This window comes from Hyperolius riggenbachi, chromosome 8 (genome assembly GCF_040937935.1).
Source record: "Hyperolius riggenbachi isolate aHypRig1 chromosome 8, aHypRig1.pri, whole genome shotgun sequence".
Taxonomy (NCBI): Eukaryota; Metazoa; Chordata; class Amphibia; order Anura; family Hyperoliidae; genus Hyperolius; species Hyperolius riggenbachi.
In genome coordinates, this window is record NC_090653.1 from 154,566,819 (window position 1) to 154,587,973 (window position 21,155).

The following is a 21,155-nucleotide window of genomic DNA, read 5'->3' on the forward strand; positions in this document are numbered from 1 at the left end:
CTCTGTGTGATGCACTGATGCGGAAGAAAGGAGGGCAGCGACTTCCTGTAACGGCGATATGTATCGCCGTTACTATGGTAACCGAGCCCTGCCTCCTTCCGCATCAGTGCATCACACAGAGCAGCCGGAGATACGCTGCTAGCATATACATGGTCTGGAGAGGGGAGAGCGGCCGCTGCTAAGGTAATAACAGCGGCGGCCGCAGGGACGGGCGGGAGGGGGGATAAGAGCACGGCACACCAGGCAACGTTCCGCGGCACACTAGTGTGCCGCGGAACAGCGGTTGGGAAACACTGATCTAGGGAGACTGGCGAACCTGATTTATTGTTGAACAGCTGGAACATAAATCTTTGAAATAGAGAAACAGTTGATCCTGATTTAGGATCCTCATTGATCCGAAATTACTTACCGGTAAGTATCACCAAAAGCAACAGTTCGTCATTAGACATGCATTGACTGGGCAGAGCGAGACTGCAATGTCCCATTCAGGATGGTTAATCATCGGGCACCACAGTGCACCACAAGCAGACCACCTGCTATGAGCTGGCAGTCACAACAGCCATCAACAGGAGCCTAGCTGTGGCCAGAAATCACATTGTGAATTTCATGGTCCATGGTTAACTGACAAGCAGCTAGCAGCTCTGATTTTATTTATTTTATTTTTTTCTTTCTAATTTATTGCCTTCCCTGGGTCAGGGGAGATTTACATGCAAGTAAGGTCAGTTTGGATTCACGCAATCCAAATTTGAGTTTAATTTTCCTGTGTTTGGCATAAGCTCAGCAGCTGCAGAACTCACATCATTGCAAACTCAGCTGTCCATTTTCCACAAAGAAGACTAATCCTTTTATAAAACTGACACCATTTCCCTTGGAGAAGTACTGAGGTGTGAGGCAAAGAGGGTGTGATGTAGAAAGCAGCATTTTATTGCTGCATTATAAGTTGGCCCCTTAATTTTGACATCCTGTCACCGGGGGGAAAAGGTGGTGAGGATACTGCTTCTGTGTGAGGAAGAGGTGGATTTGTATTTAGCCGACTGAACTGAGTTTGACCTGTGTGATTTATGACAATAGCACAAAGATGTCCCTATAACCAGTACGCCTTGTTGTTCTAGAACTACTGGTACCTACTTTTACTAGCACATGTCTAAAAGTGTAATAAAACTGTATTTGTTTTTGGTCCTCAGAGACTGCTTCTAGTCCTTTCTTTCTACTCTTTAGCAGCCATTTTATATCTGAGAAATAGTTTAGTGGTTACAGTTAATCATGTAAGTTATGTCCGACTATAATTGCCTTCCTCTCACTCAAGCTGTCCAACATTTATGGTACCAGAGTTTTGCTTAATAAACTGTTTCACTTACTTTAAATCATGTCTACAGAACTCCTTATACTTACTATGAACAGTGTGAAAAGGCATTAGAAAGTGTCTTGGGCTTTACAGCTTTTTGAGTTCACATTTAGGAGATTTTCCACTCACTTCTTGCATGTTCCTAGCTTTAATATGAACCCTAATGGACCCAGGAACAGGGAATGAGGGACCGGAACACAAACTTTGGGTGTTCAAACTCTTCTCCAGTTTTACGTTTTGCTGTCTTTCTCAATTGGAGATATTTATCCACTTACAGTTAGATCATGAAAGGACTCCGTTACTTATCATAAAGGGCCATACACCAAAGCACTTCCATTTGCACATTTACTAAGCAAAGGTTGTCCGTGCATATCCATCCATCATGCTTGTTTAGGGATTTTCACTAATATGTTTTTGTCATGGAAAGTATTTATAAATCCTCTTGCAATGCTAATAAGTGTTTTGTTTGTAATATGTATTTTTTTTTAAATAAAAATATAGCAAAAAACAGCGTAGCCATCAAGTCCCATCTCTTGTCCTTACAACAGGACTACTGATCATTTTAGCAGTGGCTTGCAGTGGTAACAGATGGTGCACCGTGGCCACAAGCAAGATACTGGAAGAATACAAAATTAGAAGTACAAGGAAGAATGGCTATACACAAGCTGCTACTGTTTTTTAGCAGTAGTATTCTATTAAAATGCTTTCAATTTTGACACAATAGTGGTTGATCCACAACAAAATAAACCCACCCCTCCAAGAAACTCCACCCAACACCCTGCCCCCCACAACCATCCCAGCCCACCCAAGTGCATCACATGACCAGTCACAGAGAAGATAATATCAAGAGCACTCTAGGGGCCGATTTATCCCCAGCTCTACATATAACATTATTTTAATTATTCAGTTGCTCAACCGCATCCTGAGTTGTGGGAAGTATGCCAGAGAAACCATATCTTGTCAAACTGCTGGGGGCAATTATGGTTCAGATATGCTAAATTGTAGCATGGCTTTAACCCTTTTAGAGGCTTTTTTTGAGATTGAAGGAGAAACAAAGAATCTTTGCCAAAGTAATTGGATGGGAAGAAAGAATAGCATCAGTATAAAGGCCCAGTAAGAGACTTTTCAGGTTCACCACAAATTCTCGCAAGTCTGGGCCAGGCGGTGCATTCCGGCTGTGTGCGCTCCCCCGCTACGCCCCTGTGGCTGTGAGCGTTCTGCGCCTGTGCAGTAGTACTACATGTGTGGCCAGGCCATGCATGGACAGTACACCCCGACTTGCAGAGATACCGGGGCTTCTCTCTAGGCAGCGGAGGAGGATGGCAAGGGACAATTGGCCTGAAGTGGGCTGGAGGAAGCCTTAGGTATGTATATTTGTTTACTTTGTCATGATCTTAGGTTCCCTTTAAGTGTTGGGGGAGGAGGGTTGTTTTACTGTATTTCTGTTTCTTATGCTCTTTCTTTTTTTCTTGTAATAGTCATGATGGTTCCAGGGACTAGCATTGAAGTAAAGCTTCCCTAGTGGAGTCATAGACAGCAGTAAAAACCTTAGGCTGTTCTACATTTTTAGGTTTTCATCCTACATTTTTAAAACCTAGTCCAGCATAATATTAGGACTTACACTAAAATGTTGCTAATTTTCAGTCAATAATCAATAGTTTAGCGGTTTCTGTTGCTTAATAAGGGCGGTAAGGAGTAACTGATGCATTCTCACCAGCCATTGCTGGTAATCTGGTGTTCCCTTTCATTTCCCAAGCAGAATCATAAAAAATAACATTTTATTGTGTTCTGTAGTCTTCAGTCATCTATACTGCATATGCCTTTTCATGTATTTGTGTTATCCCTATTACTCTTGCTTGTGTAATCTACATTATATAATGCCAAAGATGATTAACCCCCTTGCCGTTACCATTCTGGCGGCAAGGGAGCAGCGTAGCACTTTTTTTAAAATTTATTTATTTTCTAAATCATGTAGCGAGCCGAGGGCTCGCTACATGATAGCCGCTGACAAGCAGCATCCCCCTATCCACTCTGGTCGCCTTCGGCGATCAGAGTAAGCATAAAATCCCGTTCAGAACGGGATTTCCTGCTAGGCTTCCCCGGTGGCCATGGCGACCGGGCGGGATGACGTCATTGACGTCGGGACCTCAGAGTGAATCCCGATCCACCCCTCAGCGCTGCCTGGCACTGATTGGCCAGGCTGCGCAAGGGGTCTAGGGGGGGGGGGGGACGGCGCGGCGGGTAGCGGCGAATTGGCGGCAAGCGGAAACTGCACGCAGTTAGCAAAGTGCTAGCTGCGTGCAGGAAAAAAAATTGTGAAAATCAGCCCAGCGGGGACTGAGAAATCCTCCTACGCAGGTTACCCCGAGCTGAGCTCGGGATAACCGGCAAGGAGGTTAAAGCAGGATTGTCACCATAAAAATCAAATTTCAACAGCCACTGGTCTGAGTGTATTAAAGGAACACTTAAGTCAAACAAAAAAGAGTTTTACTCACTTAGGGCTTCCAATAGCCCCCTGCAGCTGTCCGGTGCCCTCACCGTCTCCCTCCGATCCTCCTGGCCCCGCCGGCAGCCACTTCCTGTTTCGGTGACAGGAGCTGACAGGCTGGGGATGCGAGTGATTCTTCGCGTTCCCAGACACATTAGCACCCTCTATGCTGCTATATGGTATATGATATATGCTATAGCAGCATAGATGGCGCTATTGTGGCCAGGAACGCGAAGAATCACTCGTGTCCCCAGTCTGTCAGGTCCTGTCACCGAAACAGGAAGTGGCTGCCGGCGGGGCCAGGAGGATCGGAGGGAGACGGCGAGGGCACCGGACAGCTGCAGGGGGGGCTATTGGAAGCCCCAGGTGAGTAAAACTCATTTTTTTTTTACTTAAGTGTCCCTTTAAGTGATAAAGATGCTAATCCTGCATTCAAAACTTTCAAAACTTTTCTGCTGTTATGGTTTGGAGTTATCACATACCTTAGGAACACTGGCCCTTTAATAGCCATTGCCGTTCAGTTGCATGCTGGGGGTTCTTTTTATCTATAATATATTCCTCCTCTTCCCTTTATTTCCCTGCCTAGCTGAAACATGATCCTCTGCTCACTTGTGTTTACAAGCAAGGCTGAGGTGATTCAGCGATTGGAGGATAAAAGAAAAAAATGTTAAGGAAAGAAATGACATCAGGATTTAGCCTCAAACTGTGAGCAAAAGACATGATTTCCACCAGGAACAGAATTCTCTTCTTTTCCTATTTAAAATTCACTGAAATCAAGACGTGGACCATACAATACATGTGTTATGTAAGTAGATCAAGTATTTATCTACTTATATATGTGTTTTTTTAACTGACATAGTATGGCTAATCTTCCTTCTTGAAGATGCAGTGTAAAGCAATCATTATAAGAATACACCACTCACACTTCCTCTGTTGCAGTCCCATTGTCATAGTAAAGTTAATAAGCTGTTCCTTCCTTGTTAATACAATCGATAAATGTATTTACACAGTAGTGTTCTGTTAAATACCCTTGAAGAGTTAGCAGGCATCATTATGAAATAAGTTATAAAATCTAGCTTTGAATTGATTTTAACTGTTCTTGTAAAGGACACAAAATCACTTTAAAGCAGCTGCTATAAAAGAGTCCTCTTGTATTGTAGTGATACTTGAAGTCACCTGTACTTGCTTTTTCTCTGGACAAACTTCCATCCTAAATTACATGTACCAACATCTGCCCCAAAGCTGTTCCTTTTGGCATCAGACTTATTTTCTTTGTAGCAAGGTCTTTCATAATGCAGTTGTCATGCTGCGTTGAAGAGTATAGTAATTTTTCTTCAGCACGTGTGGGTGGATTCTTGAGGTATGTAAGGCAGGATTCCATTCTGTTTCTCTGCACAGCTGCTACTGAGGGGAAAAAATAGCTTTGTTTAGTTCACCATGAGCAATCTTCAGTTTGCGTGGAGAGAATCCATCAAGTTGTTTATCTTTTGAATACAAGCTTATTTTTATAGGTTGGAATCCCCAAAGATCTTCCAGGAATGTATGATGTAACTTTTCAAATTTTAGTTTCTCAGTGAATACAGACATCAAAGCAGACTTATTCTGAAATGAGCCTCCCATCCCATTGTGATCATTCGTGGTTAAAAAAAAATATTGTGACATTCAAAATGCTTCTCAAAGCTTTCTTGATAGGGTGCCTCTTAGCTAAGCTGAAGAATTGGGATCTGAGTTCCGACAGACCATGTTCACTGGCTGGTGCTGTCTGCACAGTGGTTATCTGAATACTTGGTAAAGGACAACTATCAATAAGCAAGTGTTATAAATCTACAATGTACAAATAAGGTCTGAGTATTCTCTAATAGCTCTGTAAGCACGTTCCTATTTTTTATGTTAAAAATTGGAGGCAGAAGCTGTACTTTAGTTTGTGTAGGTTTTAGCTGCATCCATTAGCAGAGGTGATTCTTTTTTATTTGAAATGTAACATCGCAGTCAGTGCTGGTCTCTGCATCTCTCAGAAGACTATTTTTCTTTGTCAGGAAAAAAACTTTAGTGTGAAAAACCTGCCTTGTCAGGTCTCGTACACTATTAGTAGAGAATGTTTACCAGCAGATAAGTGACACATTTATTTCTTCTTCGTGCTGGACACCAGTTCTCCTCAAACACTTCAGCTATCCCTGAAAGCCTCGCATGTTATCTGGACAGCTCATTCAAAGAGTGAAAACCAGCAGCTAGAGCTTTCACCTGCAAAAACTAGAAAGTACACACAGAGTTTACAGATGTAGGTACATTATAAATAGGAGCCATTCACACTTGTCAGTATGCAATGGATTCCTGAGATCCATTACGGTAAGCAGGCCACATTTTTGTGCAGTCCGCGGTAATTCCAGGCAGGCGAATTCTTTCCCCTTGTAGCCTATGGGGGTAACACATTTGCACTGGGCTACAGACCAACCACAGTGGACCATCGGAGCGGAAACTTCACTGTCAGCTTCCACTGGCCGCACGTGGTCTGGTGCAAGTGGGAACACAACCTCACAGCAGTACTTAGGTGTGACACCTAGGCAATCATTTTTATTGATAGTTGTCCTTTTAAAGGATACCAGAGGCGAAAAATATAGGAAAAAGCTGGCATGAATGGTGAGGCGTCCTGAGGCCCACCGCTCCCCCTGTTCTCCTTTCTGCCTCTTCCGTTTGCCTGTGTTGGGCATCACTGCGCCTGCGCTGCCCTGGATATGCGCGACCGGGAGTGCTTTGCTCATGCACTTGACATAATCGTGACATCACGCACATTTGCAGAGCACTCCAGGCGCATGTTGTGGGACGCACACAGCAGGGCCAGTGCAGGCGCAGTGGTGCCAGACTTCAGTGATCCTGGATAGGGTACCGGTGGACAATTGGCATCAGAGGGAGCGGTGGGCCTTAGGCTGGCTCGCCATACATGCCGGCTTCTGCTATATTTTTCCAGGGCTGTGTATTTGGTACAAAAATCAACCCACTCCAACTCTTCAGTTTATGAAACCACCGACTCCAGGTACCCAAAAAGGCTCAGACTCCACAGCCCTGTATATTTCGCTTCTGGAATCCTTTAAAGCCTCTTTCAAACAGCTGAACTGCACCCTTGTTGGACGGTGCACCCTCCCATCCTCTGGCCACCGAGTGCCTTTAGGCTAGCTGCGACTTCATGCAGCTGGGATGTTAGTGTTTCTATCCCCATGTGTGTTGGTGTTTGAACTGTGGGGTATTTACCCGGCAGCAACAATTGTGTCACGTTAGCAGAGCGGTGGCCAGCAAGTGCCTGGGTGGTGCATTGGAGCAGCTGACAGTAAGTTCAATGCCTTCATCCTCCCATGTTAACCACTTGCCGACCGCACACTCATACCGTGCGGCGGCAAAGTGGTAGTTGGAGGACCAGCGACGCAACTGTGCGTCGCCAGGTGCCTCCCTAATTAATCAGGAAAGGCCGCTCGCGCGAGTGGCCGTTTCCTGTTAGATCACGGAGCGGGTCTCCGTGAATAGCCTGCGAGCCGCTGATTGCGGCTCGCAGACTAAATGTAAATGTAGGAGACATTTGTCTCCTTTGTTTACATTGTACGGCGCTGCTGCGATCCCCGGCCAATCAGCGGCCGGGGATCGCCGCCATGTGACAGGACAGCCTGTCACTGGCTGCACAGGACGGATAGCGTCCTGTGCAGCCCCGATCACCGGGGATGAGCAGGTAGGAGAGGGAGGGGGGAGTTTTGCCGCGGTGGGGGGCTTTGAGGTGCCCCCCCCCCCCCGCAACATGCCTGCCCACCGGAGCGATCAGACCCCCCCTGCACATCATCCCCATAGGGGGGAAAAAGGGGGGCGATCTGATCGCTCTGCATGAAACATGATCTGTGCTGGGGGCTGCAGAGCCCACCCAGCACAGATCACAAAAAATAACGCTGGTCCTTAAGGGGGGTAAAGGGTGGGTCCTCAAGTGGTTAAAGAGGCCCAAGTCTATATAATTGGCTACAACTAGAGCAATGTGTTCTGCAGCACATGGCCTAACTTTTCCCATTAAAGGACAACTAAAGTGAGAAAAATATGGAGGCTGCCATATTTAATTATTTTTAAACAATACATGTTGTCTGGCAGCCCTGCTGATCTCTTTGGCTTCAGTAGTGTCTAAATCACACACCAGAAACAAGCATGCAGCTAATCCAGTCAGATCTGACAATGTCAGAAACCCCTGATCTGCTACATGCTTGTTCAGGGTCTATGGATAAAAGTATTAGAGACAGAGGATCATCAGTGCAGCGAGGCATCGGGTCAGTGGTGTTCCTAGCGTCTAGTGGCAGGAGCAGCCCGCCCCCGGGTGTCTTCATGGTCGGGGGTGACACCCGGAGCCCTGTGCAGCCACCACTGTGCTTTGCTCCCCCAGCTTGGATCCACTGCGGCCTGGGGTCTCACCCCCTGCATGGGCCTCGAGCTGGGCTTGCCCCCCTGTGTTTCCTTCCCTCCCGTCAGACCTGCAGATCTGCGCAGTGAGCAGAGACAGACCTCCGATCAGCGTGGGATCTGGCGGACAGAGCAGTGCAAAGTAAGTATCCCCAACTACTAACCACTCTACCTACCTATCTAACCACCCACCCACTACTACTTGCCTAAACCCTACCTAACCACCCACACACTGCTACCTACCTACCTAACCACGCACACACTATCTACCTAAACCCACACATTGCTACCTACCCACCAACCCACTCATCCACCGCTTGGGGACACCCTACTATCTGTAGTGGGGGCACCTTACTATCTATACTGGTGGCATTTTACCACCTATACTGGTGGCACCTTACCACCTATACTGGGGGTCACCTTGCCACCTATACTGGGGGGTCCCCTTACTTCCCATACTGGGGACACTTAACACCTATACTGGGGGGAGGGGGAACCTTACCACCTATATTGGAGACCCCTTACTACTTATACTGGGGAATCCTTACCAACTATACTGGGGACCCCTTACCACCTATACTGGCGCCACCTTACTTATGGGACATCTTGCCACCTATACTGGGAGGTTGGTACCCACATCTTGCTATATAGTCATACCTCCCAACATTTTAAGTGTCGAAAGCGGGACACTTAGGCCACGCCCCTGGCCACGCCCCAACCCCTAGCCACGCCCACTATTTTATTTTATATATTTTTTTTAAAATTTATTTTTTATTAAAAAATTTTAATTAATTACTCCCGAAAGGGAGGGTGCCAGTGGGAGGGGGAGGAGGGTGGTGAGGGTGGCCGAGGGGGGGGAAAAGAAAACCCGATCGAGGCACCAGCCCGGGGATGCGTATGCGGCATGGATGCCGCATGGACGCTATTAAGCTTCTCCCTCCTAATGTGCCCCCAGTGTCCCCTTATGTGATTAATTAGGGGGGTTGTCAGTGGAGGGGGGGAGAATGCCCGTCACCGTGGGTGGGGAGGAGGGTGCCACTTTTAGGTGGGGGGGGGGGGCGCCTGGGCAGAGAATGGAGGCGGAAAAACTGATCGAGGCTCCAGCCGCGGTACTGAGGGATGCGGGAGCCCGGCTTCAATACTCCCTCCCTCCCTCTGTGAATGCCTGCTAATGTATGTCCGTGTGCCCCCCTCTCCACCCCTCCCTATAGGCAGAGTGAGCGCAGCGGAGCGGGCAGTCGGGTCCTCTTACCGCTGATGCACGCGTACTGTCTCTGGCATCGGACTTCCATGTGCTTCCTGTGACGTCATAGTAAACAGGAAGCACATGGAGGTCGGATGCCAGAGACAGTACGCGTGCATCAGCCAGCGGTAAGAGGACCCGACTGCCCGCTCCGCTGCGCTCACTCTGCCTATAGGGAGGGGAGGAGAGGGGGGCACACGGACATACATTTGGGGGCATTCACAGAGGGAGGGAGGGAGGAAGTATTGAAGCCGGGCTCCCGCATCCCTCAGTACCGCGGCTGGAGCCTCGATCAGTTTTTCCGCCTCTATTCTCTGCCAGCCGTCGGGATTCGAGAGGGGGGGCCCGGGATAGCGGGAGGGCCCCCCCAAATCGGGAGAATCCCGACGAAAACGGGGCGGTTGGGGGGTATGTATATAGTGGTGGCTCCAGCCACATCATGCCATGGCCACACCCACTTTGCCTAAGAGGAGCTCACAATCTAATCCTGTCATAGTCTAATGCCCTGTATTTATATAGGACTGACATTTTCTGCAGCACTTTACAGAGTCCATCATATTTCACAGACCTCAATTCACTAACCTTTACTGCACACTGAGAGTGCATGTAAATATTAGCTGGCATTTACCAAAGTGCGTAATATCCTACGCAAATAGTGTAACAACCTACATGTTACTGCTAAAACATGTGAGAAAAAAATAAATATATATACCGTGTATGTATGTATGTGTGTATATATATATATATATATATATATATATATATATATATATATATATGTATATACAGGATCTTCTCAAAAAATTAGCATATTGTGATAAAGTTCATTATTTTCTGTAATGTACTTATAAACATTAGACTTTCATATATTTTAGATTCAAATACACACAACTGAAGTAGTTAAAGCCTTTTATTGTTTTAATATTGAGGATTTGGGCATACAGCTCATGAAAACCCAATTTTCCTATCTCAAAAAAATAGCATATTTCATCTGGCCAATAAAAGAAAAGTGTTTTTAAAACAAAAATGTCAACCTTCAAATAATTATGTTCAGTTATGCACTCAATACTTGGTCAGGAATCCTTGTGCAGAAATGACTGCTTCAATGCGGCGTGGCATGGAGGCAATCAGCCTGTGGCACTGCTCAGGTGTTATGGAGGCCCAGGATGCTTCGATAGCGGCCTTAAGCTCATCCAGAGTGTTGGGTCTTGCGTCTCTCAACTTTCTCTTCACAATATCCCACAGATTCTCTATGGGGTTCAGGTCAGGAGAGTTGGCAGGCCAATTGAGCACAGTAATACCATGGTCAGTAAACCATTCACCTGTGGTTTTGGCACTGTGAGCAGGTGCCAGGTCGTGCTGAAAAATGAAATCTTCATATCCATAAAGATTTTCAGCAGATCGAAGCATCCTGGGCCTCCATAACACCTGAGAAGTGCCACAGGCTGATTGCCTCCATGCCACGCCGCATTGAAGCAGTCATTTCTGCAAAAGGATTCCCGACCAAGTATTGAGTGCATAACTGAACATAATTATTTGAAGGTTGACTTTTTTTTTGTCTTAAAAACACTTTTCTTTTATTGGTCGGATGAAATATGCTAATTTTTTGAGATAGGAAATGTGGGTTTTCATGAGCTGTATGCCAAATTCATCAATATTAAAACAATAAAAGGCTTTAACTACTTCAGTTGTGTATATTTGAATCTAAAATATATGAAAGTCTAATGTTTATAAGTACATTACAGAAAATAATGAACTTTATCACAATATGCTAATTTTTTTAGAAGATCCTGTATATATCAGCCAAACATTGAACCCTCTCATACAAATTTCTCCAGCTGTCCATTCCTTATGTTTATTCATTAGTTTCCATATACCAATACCATCTACAAACGTTGCTTCTCATATTGCAGCTTCCTGATTAATTTTGCTTTTATTGTGCTATCAGGCTTCCCTGCTATGGAGGTGTCTCCATTATGGTTCCATCTTTATAGTGCCCCCATTGTTCCTTTTACCCCGAGCATTTTACAGTCCCCCATCATATTCAGTTTGTGAGAGATGTAGGGCCGCAGTGACTGAAGTGGTGGAAGATAACGATACAAACGGCTCCAGCACACTATATGACACTGGGGGAAGGGTGCTGACCCGAGTATTAACTGAGATGTTTCTTTTAATGTAATTTTAAATGGAAAAATTTTATATTGAAGTATACAGAGAGCATTTGGATTCCATGCAGTAAAGCACTTACACGCTGTAAATTTAATTCATATTCACTTTGAGAAATTCTGATTGTTTTAATATCCCCTGGATGTTGGATGTCAATCACCCTCTTTATTTGATTTTTAAATCTGCACTGAATAGAAAAGTTGTAAGCTGTTTCATTGCTATGGTAACACACCTTGCTTTTCATGTATGAGGTGGGTGCCTTGTCCGTGTGTGGTAGAATGCAGTAATGATTAAGGACCTGCTCACACTTATTAAATGCATGCATTATGCTGTATGGTTAGTTTACATGTATAGTTGTATGAAAATGTTTAGTTAATTTTGAAACTTAAAAGGAGAAAAGTAGTAAGCAGTATTTGTACATTTTTAATGCATGGTTATCAAATGACATATTCGGCAGTAAGGGGCTTAGTGCAGAGCTGTGCACAGAGGCTCTGGCTGCAAGATTGTCGCTGGAACTAGGAGAGGTTTCATCCAGGTGCTTTTTTTTTTTTTTTTTTTTTTTTTTTTTTTATTAACCAATCTCTATACATGGAGGGGGAGAGACAACCAATCACTGCTGTTGGCTAAAGCAGTGATTGTTCATCCGTGAAGGGGTCAATAATTGGCTAAGGGATCATATGTTTCCTCACCAATTAGTGATGCAGCTGAAAGTGCCAGGGGCACACACAGGAGCTGATACAGAACCTACATCTATGTCCATGTAGCTTAGATGAAGTCACTGAGGATGTAGATATATACTATATCTGGGATAACGAACAATGTATTCCTCTTACCTGTTAGTGGTTTTAGTGCTGAGACAATGAGAATAATTCTGGATTGAATGCAAGCTGTATGCAGCTTTGAAATGGTCCAGTCAAATTGTGAATCTGAAATAAACTGATTAGAAAAACAATTGTATATATCCTCCTTCTCCTGAAATTTACTTTTTTTAGATATCCCACAGTTTTATATTTAAATCTAGTTTTTAGGTTTTTTTACTGTATTAAAGTATGCCAGAGCTCAAAACAATGAATTATTGACCCTTTTTTTTCTTTTTCCTGCTCCAGGAAGCCATTTATTAACAGGAAAATGTTGTATGGCTGTAATTACTTATCAGTGAGGGTTATGCTCCAGTCTGACCCAGTCGGTCCTGACCTAGACAGAAACTGTCACTTGCATATCTGATGTTTAACTCTTTCAGGCAGAAAAAAAAGGAACACAGCCTAGTTATTTGTGTGCTTGGCACTGTACTTACACATGTCTATCTCATTATGTCACATGTCACCTTGGTTGTCCTTTAAGATGTACAGTACAAGAAAAGAATGTGGCTATCCTCATCAGAGAGGAGCTTCTAGGCTTGCTTTGATTGGAAATGTTTATAAATTGAATTACTCTAATACAGTAGAGACTAATTACATTCTTACCAATTGTTACAGCCTTTGTGTGCTGCTGTGTTTTCAAACATCTGAACAGTGCTAAAGATTTTCTTTTGATTATTGATTCTATACAGAGCCATCTTGGTCCATAGACTCAGAGCAAGTCATTGTTGTAAGCCCTTTACCTACACTGGCAGGGCGAGCTGACCTGGCACAGTTTGGCTGCTACGTTCCTCGTTGCAGTTTGTTGCATCGAGAATGGAAGGCTCTCTTTTCAGTGATGACAATGGAGAGGATTGGGTGCTACGAACAATCATTAACTAGCAGATGTGTAGTGAAGCTGACATGCCACTGAGGCCTGAGCGATTTAAGGAATATGTCTACAGGTTCTTGCTCGGTTAACAAGGTTTTGTAGCTCCTTAAAAATGGAGAAAAAAAATACTGTCTTGGTTCTAACTGCACAGATAGAGAACTAGCTTTGGTAGATCTAATCCTTTGTAATGATTAACAATTTATTTTTCACTTGAAAAGCGCAAGTAGTGGTTAAAGTGTTCCTAAACTCACAAGAGCTGTAAGGCCCCGTTCACACTTGCGGTTTTGCAAAAACCGCACCGGATGTCCGGACCGCACCGGATCCGGATCGGACCTGAACCGTACGGTTCCTGTCCGGATCCGGTCCGGATCCGGTCCGGTTGCATACGGTTTCCGTGCGGTATGAACACGGTTGCGGTCCGGATCCGGATTCTTAAAGAGATAACAACCTGTATAAATACCTGGGGTTCTGGGAGGTCAGCAGAAGCTCTGGGGTCATTGTTGGAGACAGCTGGACGTGTGGAGACCATCCTTGGATACAGAGACAGCAGTTGGGACCATGGATCCAGTCATTTTTTACGCTTATTACCTGGGAATTCTCTCCTTCCTGTTGTTTACCTACTACTATGTGGGGAGAAGGCGTGCTCCTCGCAGGAGATGGTGGGTGCACCCTCTACTAGCCAGGAGGCAGAGGAAGGGAGAGTTCCAGGCCCTCTACCGGGACCTCAGACGACACCCACAGAAGTTCTACAGCTACACTCGGATGTCTATTCCCCTGTAAGTATCTAGGCCTAAATACACCAACCCCCACCATTCCTAAACACCCCACCCTCACCCCCACAACACCTCATCCCTGTATACCTAGCTAAACACACCACCCTGACCCCCACACCCCTGTATACCTAGCTATACACTACACCCCCACCCTCCACAACACTCCCAAACCTCTGTAAACACACCTCCCCCATCCTCCACCCAACACCTTGTCCCACAACATACTTTACAGCTTCTTCCTTTACATCTCCTGACAGGTTTGATACCCTTTTGGAGATGGTGAAGGATGACCTTAGGAAGAAGGATACCACGTTCAGGAGAGCAGTCACACCACAAGAACAACTACTCATCACACTGAGGTATGTACAAACAAATTTTTTTATTGCAAAAACAACCACTTTCCAACATGGAAACATTCTTCCAACATGGAAGACAAAAAAATAACATATCTATGGTATAGCCCGGTCAGTTTTAAGGAACACCAACCACCAACTTTGTGCTGGGAGAGTTGCAGGGCATAGCTGCCCAAGTGTCTTTCGGGGACACCAGGCCCTAATAAATTGAAGTGCTTCAAAAACCTAACCACTGGCACAGGACCCTCTGAGCCATGGATGAAGGACACAGGTCAGTGAAAAGGCTAGGTCTCTCATCGACCAGTCAAGGTGTCCTTCATCCATGGCTCCAAGGGTCTTGTGCAAGTGATTAGGAACAAGAACAAAGTGAGGAGCAAGAGGAACCGATGGCAGAGGAGCAGGACTACAGGTAGTGTCTTTTGGGGACAAAAGGCCCTAAATTATTAGTGCTTCAAAAACCTAACCACTGGCACAGGACCCTCTGAGCCATGGATGAAGGACACAGGTCAGTGAAAAGGCTAGGCCTCTCACCGACCAGTGTAGGTGTCCTTCATCCATGGTTTCAAGGGTCTTGTGCAAGTGGTTAGGAACAAGAACAAAGTGAGGAGCAAGAGGAACCGATGGCAGAGGTGCATGACTACAGGTGCAGTGCAACAGGCACAAGGTTGTGACCCAGGTAGTGTCTTTCGGGGACACCAGGCCCTAAAGTTGAAGTGCTTCAAAAACCTAACCACTGGCACAGGACCCTCTGAGCCATGGATGAAGGACACAGGTCAGTGAAAAGGCTAGGCCTCTCACCGACCAGTGTAGGTGTCCTTCATCCATGGTTTCAAGGGTCTTGTGCAAGTGGTTAGGAACAAGAACAAAGTGAGGAGCAAGAGGAACCGATGGCAGAGGTGCATGACTACAGGTGCAGTGCAACAGGCACAAGGTTGTGACCCAGGTAGTGTCTTTCGGGGACACCAGGCCCTAAAGTTGAAGTGCTTCAAAAACCTAACCACTGGCACAGGACCCTCTGAGCCATGGATGAAGGACACAGGTCAGTGAAAAGGCTAGGCCTCTCACCGACCAGTGTAGGTGTCCTTCATCCATGGTTTCAAGGGTCTTGTGCAAGTGGTTAGGAACAAGAACAAAGTGAGGAGCAAGAGGAACCGATGGCAGAGGTGCATGACTACAGGTGCAGTGCAACAGGCACAAGGTTGTGACCCAGGTAGTGTCTTTCGGGGACACCAGGCCCTAAAATTGAAGTGCTTTAAAAACCTAACCACTGGCACAGGACCCTCTGAGCCATGGATGAAGGACACAGGTCAGTGAAAAGGCTAGGCCTCTCACCGACCAGTCAAGGTGTCCTTCATCCATGGTTCAAAGGGTCTTGTGCAAGTGGTTAGGAACAAGAACAAAGTGAGGAGCAAGAGGAACCGATGGCAGAGGTGCATGACTACAGGTGCAGTGCAACAGGCACAAGGTTGTGACCCAGGTAGTGTCTTTCGGGGACACCAGGCCCTAAAGTTGAAGTGCTTCAAAAACCTAACCACTGGCACAGGACCCTCTGAGCCATGGATGAAGGACACAGGTCAGTGAAAAGGCTAGGCCTCTCACCGACCAGTGTAGGTGTCCTTCATCCATGGTTTCAAGGGTCTTGTGCAAGTGGTTAGGAACAAGAACAAAGTGAGGAGCAAGAGGAACCGATGGCAGAGGTGCATGACTACAGGTGCAGTGCAACAGGCACAAGGTTGTGACCCAGGTAGTGTCTTTCGGGGACACCAGGCCCTAAAATTGAAGTGCTTTAAAAACCTAACCACTGGCACAGGACCCTCTGAGCCATGGATGAAGGACACAGGTCAGTGAAAAGGCTAGGCCTCTCACCGACCAGTGAAGGTGTCCTTCACCCATGGCTCCAAGGGTCTTGTGCAAGTGATTAGGATCAACAAAGTAAGGAACAAGAGGAATCAAAGGCACAGGTGCAGGACTACAGGTGCTGTGCAACAGGCACAAGGTTGTGACCCAGGTAGTGTCTTTCGGGGACACCAGGCCCTAAAGTTCAAGTCCAGCAAAACCAAAAGTTAAAAAGCCCTGTGATGGTATCCTTCCTCCGAGGATCGGAGGTATTCAGAGGAGCATGTCCAGGAACAATTTGACTTTTTTTTTCAAATTGTATCGGCACCACTACTCGAAAAGGTGGGAGTTGCTGCCTGGAAATCTGGACTCTCTTGGGTGCTGGTCGTGGATGAGCTGGACCCTGACAGCGGTGGCCCATATTGACTGCCTCTGTAGCCGGTGTACATCTGTGATGATTGCCAGGTGGGCACCGCTGTTGGTTGTGGGGGTCTAAAAATTGGTGGTTGCAATAATGGCGTGTCCATGTGCTGTTTAATCACCTCCAGCAAATTGGAATGGCACGCCATCAGGTTTTGGGAAGGCACCTTTTCCAGATATGGTATTAGAGACATCACAGTGTGAAAACACGGGTGTGCCTGCAATTTCAGTAGTTCCTTGCTTTGTTGATGCATTTGCTGCATCATGTTCTGCAGCTGGCCCACCGACTGATGATGCTGCGCACGCAGTTGGTCGATTTCTCCTCTGTGCATCTCATGCATCATTTTAAGCTCGTCCCTGTAGTGCCCATGTACAGCGTCGAGCTCACATTGCAGTGAAGTGATGTGGGACTTGTACTGCTCCATGATATGGCCCCTGTCCTCATCTTGCAACTGCCGGGTTATGAGAGTTTGGTGGCTCTGAAGAATCCCGAGAAGTCCGGAGACAGCCCCGGACATCTCGGACTCTGTCTCTCTCCTTGTTGGGGGGAGGGTACCTCGACGCCTCACTGGTGTGGTGGTCCTCACTGGTGGTGTGGCAGCATCTTCCCGTCCTCTGGCCTGTGTCGGGGTTGCCCTGCGCGCTGGTTGTGCTGCAGTCTCTCGGTGCTCCTCACTTTGTTCTTGTTCCCCTGGAGCTTCCATAGCGGTCGATTGTGGAGGTTCAGCTTCTTCCACACTCGGTCCTGCAACCTCAACATCCAAGCTCTCTTCTGCCAAGTCATCATCAAAGGAGAGAGTTGGGATTAAGGACTCCCTCCTCCTACTCCTCTCCTCGGGGCAATAGGTTACATCGGCGACGTCATCATCCACCAAGCTCTCCTCACTGCTGAACCGTGCCTCCTGGGTCGGTTCCTCTTGCTCCAAATTGTCTTCAGTCCTGTAGATAAAAGCAATATTTATTGGTGTGCCAAACAGCATGTGGCGTCAATTCACAGAGCTAGCAAACACTAGCAATCACTTTATCACCCGTTTCTACCCAACATTTGATAAAGCTTGTGAGAAAAGTTCGCTAGCCATGGGAATTGAGGCCATAGCAATACATGGCCGAAGTCATGGTAAATGAGCTCTCAGTTCCTGCCCACAGTAGTGGTACTTACAGTCTAGGTTCCAGGCTTGCATTGATGAAAGACAATTGCTTGGCAAATTGGTAGTCTTTTTGTCGCCTTCCCCCGCCACTGCCACTTCGTTCGGCAAGTTTTTTCTTCCGTAGCCATTTCACATATGCATCCCGTATATTCCGCCACCTTGTCTTGTACCTTTCTCCTGTAACGACATGAAAATTTGATTTCGATTATTTCTCTTGTAGGTACATCGCAACTGGACAAACATATACATCGCTACATGTCACATTTCGTATTGGGAAGAGCACGGTGGCAGGCATCGTCGTGAGGACTTCGAGGATCCTTTGGACGCGACTGAGGGCCAGATACATGCCTGTGCCGGACACCACGAAATGGGAGGAGATCGCCCAGGGCTTCTGGACCGTGTGCAAGTTTCCTAATTGTGTTGGCGCACTGGATGGGAAACACATCCGGATTCAGAAACCCGTGGGGAGTGGCAGCCATTATTTCAACTATAAAAAATACTTCAGCATTGTTCTAATGGCAGTGGCAGATGCGGACTACAAGTTTGTGTACGTGGACGTGGGGTCGTACGGTAGTTCCAATGACTCTGGAATTTTCCAGCGTACGACCCTTTGCCGGCTGATGGAGGAAGGCAGACTGCGTCTCCCCCGTGACAGACCCTGGCCTGGGACAAGGGCACCGGCCTACCCCTATGTGTTTGTGGGGGACGAGGCCTTCGCCCTGTCCGACCATGTAATGCGTCCGTACCCAGACAGGGGACTTGATGCCAGCCAGCTACACTTCAATGCTCAGTTGAGCCGTGCAAGGAGAATGGTGGAGTGCACATTTGGGATCCTGGTGTCAAAGTGGAGGGTGTTCCACACGCCCATGCTGCTGAAACCGGGCAACGCAGTTGTCGTGGTGAAGGCAGCATGCATCCTCCACAACTTTGTGCGGCAGGAGGAAAGAGAGACTCCGGAACCCCCGAATGTGCTTCCACTAATGCCCCTGCGGAGGTATGCAACCAGGCCAAGGGTAGTGTCACTGCGGAACAGGGACCAACTGAGACTTTATTTTACCACACCACCAGGACGAGGGTGAATGTTTGGTTTTTAATTTGTTTTGTTGAAATGTGTTTATTTTGGAGTTTCAAGTTTGAGTGAATTTAAATGTATTAATTTTTTACAATAAATTGATGTATAATAATTGGTCATTGTGTATGTTATATGTGCACAGGTGGGGTACATCGCAGGTGGGTGGGATACATCACAGGTGGGTGGGATACAGCACAGGTGGGTGGGATACAGCACAGGTGGGTGGGATACATCACAGGTGGGATACATCACAGGTGGGATACATCACAGGTGGGATACATCACAGGTGGGGTACTGGTAGGTGGGATACATCACAGGTGGGGTACTGGTGGGTGGGATACATCACAGGTGGGATACATCACAGGTGGGGTACAGGTGGGTGTGATACATCACAGGTGGGTGGGATACATCACAGGTGGGGTAGAGGTGGGTGGGATACATCACAGGTGGGGTACTGGTGGGTGGGATACAGCACAGGTGGGGTACAGGTGGGTGGGATACATCACAGGTGGGGTAGAGGTGGGTGGGATACATCACAGGTGGGGTACAGGTGGGTGGGATACATCACAGGTGGGGTAGAGGTGGGTGGGATACATCACAGGTGGGGTACTGGTGGGTGGGATACAGCACAGGTGGGGTACAGGTGGGTGGGATACATCACAGGTGGGGTAGAGGTGGGTGGGATACATCACAGGTGGGGTACAGGTGGGTGGGATACATCACAGGTGGGGTAGAGGTGGGTGGGATACATCACAGGTGGGGTACTGGTGGGTGGGATACATCACAGGTGGGATACATCACAGGTGGGATACATCACAGGTGGGTGTGATACATCACAGGTGGGTGGGATACATCACAGGTGGGGTAGAGGTGGGTGGGATACATCACAGGTGGGGTACTGGTGGGTGGGATACAGCACAGGTGGGGTACAGGTGGGTGGGATACATCACAGGTGGGGTAGAGGTGGGTGGGATACATCACAGGTGGGGTACTGGTGGGTGGGATACAGCACAGGTGGGGTACAGGTGGGTGGGATACATCACAGGTGGGGTAGAGGTGGGTGGGATACATCACAGGTGGGGTACTGGTGGGTGGGATACATCACAGGTGGGGTACAGGTGGGTGGGATACATCACAGGTGGGGTAGAGGTGGGTGGGATACATCACAGGTGGGGTACAGGTGGGTGGGATACATCACAGGTGGGGTACAGGTGGGTGGGATACATCACAGGTGGGGTAGAGGTGGGTGGGATACATCACAGGTGGGGTACAGGTGGGTGTGATACAGCACAGGTGGGGTACAGGTGGGTGGGATACATCACAGGTGGGATACATCACAGGTGGGGTAGAGGTGGGTGGGATACAGCACAGGTGGGTGGGATACATCACAGGTGGGTGGGATACAGCACAGGTGGGTGGGATACAGCACAGGTGGGTGGGATACAGCACAGGTGGGTGGGATACAGCACAGGTGGGGTACAGGTGGGTGGGATACATCACAGGTGGGTGGGATACAGCACAGGTGGGGTACAGGTGGGTGGGGAACAGGTGGGTGGGCAACACGTGGGTGACACAAATCCATAGCAAAAGTGGAATACATCACAAGCTTAAACCACAAGCCCCCCCCAAAAAACTTCTAGTCAACATACCCTCTGTGCCTTGCTGTCTCTTGCTCAAGTGCTCAAAGTCCTCCACATACAGCTTGGCAATTTTTTTCCACAGGCCTCTGCACTTTTTGATGTTGCTGTGGTCCGCATCCCCCTTGTCCCACAGGGCTGGTACCTGCTGCACCTGTAGGATGAGGTCTTCTGATGTGTAGGGCCTCACCCCCTCGCTATCAGACAGATCCTGCTCCATATTGCTGCCAAAGAGCTCCAGCATGAAGTCACTGCTGCTCCACTCTGTGAACGCTGGTGCCATGTGGTCCCCATCCAAAATGGCCACCATACCATAGAGTCAGCATAGGAAGTGTGGTACAACATCCGGTTTTTATAGCCAGTGTGTTGTGCGCTCTCCGGTTCTCATTGGTTTCCATTGGCCGGATGCAACATTCCGGCTCCGGTCCGGATACGTCAGCCGGACCAGCCGGACCAAAAAATAGCGCATGTTGGAACGGACGCCGGAGTCCGGATCCGGTCCGGCTCCGGTCCGGACGAAACGG

General features: G+C 47.4%; 2 protein-coding genes across 2 annotated transcripts in view; one reads left to right on the plus strand and one right to left on the minus strand.

Annotated features, from left to right (window-relative positions):
• Nucleotides 1–21,155, plus strand: part of SLC16A2 (solute carrier family 16 member 2) — a 323,980-nt gene that overhangs the window by 184,297 nt on the left and 118,528 nt on the right. The window lies entirely within an intron of this gene.
• On the minus strand, nucleotides 16,478–18,095 carry LOC137528356 (uncharacterized). The gene is made up of 2 exons (XM_068249647.1): nucleotides 17,934–18,095; nucleotides 16,478–17,713 (listed from the first exon to the last, which is right to left on the minus strand). Exon 2 carries the CDS (start codon nucleotides 17,476–17,478, stop codon nucleotides 16,666–16,668), a length of 813 nt encoding a protein of 270 aa, XP_068105748.1. The 5' UTR covers nucleotides 17,479–17,713; nucleotides 17,934–18,095; the 3' UTR covers nucleotides 16,478–16,665.

Coding starts and splice junctions, on each gene's coding strand:
- LOC137528356 (XM_068249647.1), bottom strand. CDS start 17,478: ATGGAAGCTCCAGGGGAACAAGAACAAAGTGAGGAGCACCGAGAGACT.